Source organism: Arachis ipaensis, chromosome B5 (assembly GCF_059453495.1).
Source record: "Arachis ipaensis isolate K30076 ecotype BB chromosome B5, ASM5945349v1, whole genome shotgun sequence".
In the NCBI taxonomy this organism is placed as follows: domain Eukaryota; kingdom Viridiplantae; phylum Streptophyta; class Magnoliopsida; order Fabales; family Fabaceae; genus Arachis; species Arachis ipaensis.
Genome location: NC_142440.1, coordinates 5758109 through 5761633, shown reverse-complemented (window position 1 = coordinate 5761633; position 3525 = coordinate 5758109). Strand labels below are relative to the sequence as shown.

General features: G+C 31.2%; 1 protein-coding gene across 2 annotated transcripts; it reads right to left on the bottom strand.

Moving 5' to 3' along the window:
• On the bottom strand, positions 1 to 3525 carry LOC107632295 (7,8-epoxymelianol synthase CYP88A154). Of its 2 annotated transcripts, none has more exons than XM_088488239.1 (8): positions 3102 to 3525; positions 2174 to 2660; positions 1419 to 1679; positions 1042 to 1131; positions 889 to 967; positions 698 to 804; positions 460 to 581; positions 1 to 340 (listed from the first exon to the last, which is right to left on the bottom strand). In XM_088488239.1, the coding sequence occupies exons 1-8, from the start codon at positions 3329 to 3331 to the stop codon at positions 247 to 249; spliced, it is 1470 nt and encodes a 489-aa protein (XP_088344365.1). In that variant the 5' UTR covers positions 3332 to 3525; the 3' UTR covers positions 1 to 246. The 2 variants fall into 2 exon arrangements, with proteins under 2 accessions (XP_088344365.1, XP_088344366.1); XM_088488240.1 differs by having other exon boundaries at positions 2174 to 2646; positions 3102 to 3385.

Here is a 3525-nt window from a genome sequence, read left to right as displayed (position 1 = left end):
TGCTTTCATAACTCTGTTTTAATTTCTTAATTGGAATTAATTTAAATTGTGGACAAACTTTTATCAAATCAAAATGCACTACCAACTACCAACCATTTCATTTCTCTCCATTTTTGTTTTATTGGCCTATTTGCTAAAACGAATAGTAAAATTCCATGACCCTGAGTGCTCAATTATTCAAAGATATTATTTACGATAATACAGAAGGAGTAATGAAAAATATTAACCCTAAGTATCTTTTGCGATTTATGTGGCTTTTACAATTTTTGCAAGGCAGTTGTCACTTGGCCTTGGCACCGGTAAGTAAATCACCGGACAATCAGGATTAATTCTCTCCATTCTGCATAATCAAAATCATTTTTAGAAAAAAATGATAATATAATATAAGTACTAAGTACTACTTGCCTTCAATATCAGTAAATTAATAATAATAATAATAATACTAAGACATTTACTAACTTGTAATTTAGAAGAAAATGATGGAGGAAAATGGTGATCTCAAGCTTGGCTAGGTCACCTCCAGGACATAACCGACTTCCTAATCCGAACGGAAGAAAAGACCCTGCTCTAGGACGGTAATTCTGCACCACATTTTAGTAATTTAGAATTTAGTAACATATATATATATTAGATTAATGCACTTTTTGTTCATTAAATTAAATTAATAAGAAGTAAAATTAATGGTCATCATACATACATCCCATCTGGAAGGATCAAATTCCATTGGATTGGGATAAATTTCAGGATCCATGTGAACACCTCTGTTCCAAACCAAGATTTTCCAGTCTTTTGGTATGGTATAACCTGCAATTTTTAAAGGATTTTGTAACAATAAATGTAAATAAATAAGCATTGAGATTAAAGGATACCACCGAATAAATAACTAACCATTGATGTTAACATTAACTTTTGCCTGTCTAAAGTTTGCAAAGGAGATAGTTGTTCTGCGCAGCATCTCATCAATAACCTAACAATAATTGAAAGCAATTAATTAATTAAAGCTTAGGTTTGACATGGGTGTAAAATAAATTAAATATATACCTTTGATAAATAAGTCATCCGCTTAATTTCCTTAATATCCAATCCTGTCTGCATGGAAGGCCTTGTGTTGATGATCTCTTGTTGTTCTCGCTGATGATGGAATATGAATGAATAGAATAAAAAACAAGTAACATGAGTTGAATTAGTATTGTTAGAATATAATTAGGATCAATTAGCATTATTTAATATATCTGAATATTTATTATAGGAGATTACGTCTTTATTATTATGATTCTCTTAGCCCCTATAAATATCCTTTTATATTGTATTATTTCACACAACTTAAATAAACAACTTAATTATATTCAATAAACACTTTTCTCAGATTTCTCTCTTTGTTTCTAACAAGTATATAGTAGTAGGGAGTAGGAGGGTACCTTAGCTGTAAGGAAGAGATGGGGGTGTTGGGTGAGGTAGATGATGGTCCACAAGATGCCATGAGCAGAGCTTTCGTGACCGGCTAACAAGAATATGACAAGTAAGTCTACGATGTCTTCATCTTCCAGCTGCCTACCCTCTTCATCTTTCACTTCCATCAATACTGAAATCAAATCTCTCCTCATCATCTCATCCTTTCTTTTATTATTTCTCTTTCGCTCCAACACCCCTTCAAGTATCCTCTTCAGCTTCTTTCGTGCCTGATTCAATCACAAATAATATTTCATTTTCAACCTCTAATGGAAATTTAGCTCTTATTATATAAAATTATTTTATACTTATATTCCAAAATATTATTTTTATTATTTTAATCTGTAAAAATTATATTTTTTTTTACTATGTTTTTCAATTTGGTTGTAAATCTGAATTTTGTTTTAGAATTCTTTACTAGTTAATAAATTATTATAGGTATAAGACAATATTTAAACTCTCCGTATATATATATAAATAGATGAATGAATTTACTATCTGCAAGTAGAAAATCTTTTTTTATATACAAAACACTGTATATTTAAGTGAAAACTCATATGTAATTATTTTTACGTAAAGTAAAAAGTTAAAAATTATTAAATAATAATTTAATTAAATTTATCAAATTATTTAACGATTTTCAAATATTAACTTCACATAAAAACAGCTGCATGCAATTTTCTACCGTGTAATTAATTAGTTGAAGAGATTTATAGAGAAAGACCTTGAGTGCTCTATGGAATGCAAAGCCAGGAAGATTGATGGCCATGGACTTCATTCCTAAATTCAAGATTGTGTACAAATTGTCTACCATGCCAAGGTCAACGTGATCATGATCATAAAAGCCAAAAAAGATGGTTGTGAAAACCTTGAATGCGAACTTCCTCATCTCAACCAAAAACTCAAAAGGTCTGTCCATGCTGCTCATCTCATGGAGAGTCTTGATGGAAATATCCTCTATGAGACCAACATACGTGGACAAGGCGTCATGACCAGTCATCGAAGCAGTGGTTAGACGGCGTAGGCGCTTGTGCTCGGCGTTTGATATGCCGTGGAATGATCTCTTGCCTACAAGCGCCATGGTTGAAGCCGGGTATCCAAGCTTGAGCCTCTCAACGTCAGTTAGCACCTTTCTGCATGTCTCTGGACTGCACACTATTATGCTCGGCCATCCAAACAGGTGCGTCTTATACATCCCTGTCCTCCCATATCTTATAAATCGAAAATGTTTAATAACTCAAAAAAAAAAAAAATACTAAAAATTTGTCTTATTTAATATTTATTAATTATTATAACAATTAATAAATATTAAATAAAATAAGTTTTAATTATTTCTTTTAGCATTATTGTATCTGCATATAGGTAGAATTCCACAATTACATTTCAATCAAGTTACACCTTACTAATCACATGATAATATCTGATAATTAAAAAAAAAAACTATATTAATATATTTAACTAAATTACTTAATATAATACGAATAAGCATCTTAAATTATTAACTTCACATCAAACATTTTGATGTAATCATCAATTTATTCATACATTAAAGAACTAATGTACTTAAATTCAAAATATGTTTATATATATACATATGTGTGTTTGATTTTAGAATGAGTAATTTGATGATATAGAGAAGGGGAGGATGGGACCTGGAAAGAAGGTTATGGACGAAGGAATCAGGGTGGGAGTTGAAAGCTGTGAGGAAGGAAGGCATGTTGCCGAGGAAAGGCCAACCCAAATCACCAGGTGGAAGAGGGTATTTAGTTTTTCCCACTCTCCAAACATAGTACCAATTGTTTATCCTTCTCAACAACCCAAACACAAATGCATATCCTCCCAACAAACCTACTACCACCATTAACCACACCATTCTTATCATCCTATATATACATATACAATCTTGCTTAATTATATCATATATATGATTCCCAAAGGCTACGGATTCCTTGTTTGGTAAATAACTGTTTATTTTGCTACCAAGCTAGTATCTCATTTATTAGTATTTTAAAGATATTATATTATTGAGTGAATATCCATCTGCTCTTGACAATTACCTCGAAAGGACAATAAGAC

What these genes read in the sequence shown, in the direction of transcription:
- LOC107632295 (XM_088488239.1), bottom strand. Translation starts at nt 3,331, where the DNA reads ATGATAAGAATGGTGTGGTTAATGGTGGTAGTAGGTTTGTTGGGAGGA. An exon ending in CATTCCATAGAGCACTCAAG is followed by an intron (nt 1,680 to 2,173) that starts GTCTTTCTCTAT and finishes TGATTGAATCAG; the next exon opens with GCACGAAAGAAGCTGAAGAG. An exon ending in AGTTAATGTTAACATCAATG is followed by an intron (nt 805 to 888) that starts GTTAGTTATTTA and finishes TAAAAATTGCAG; the next exon opens with GTTATACCATACCAAAAGAC.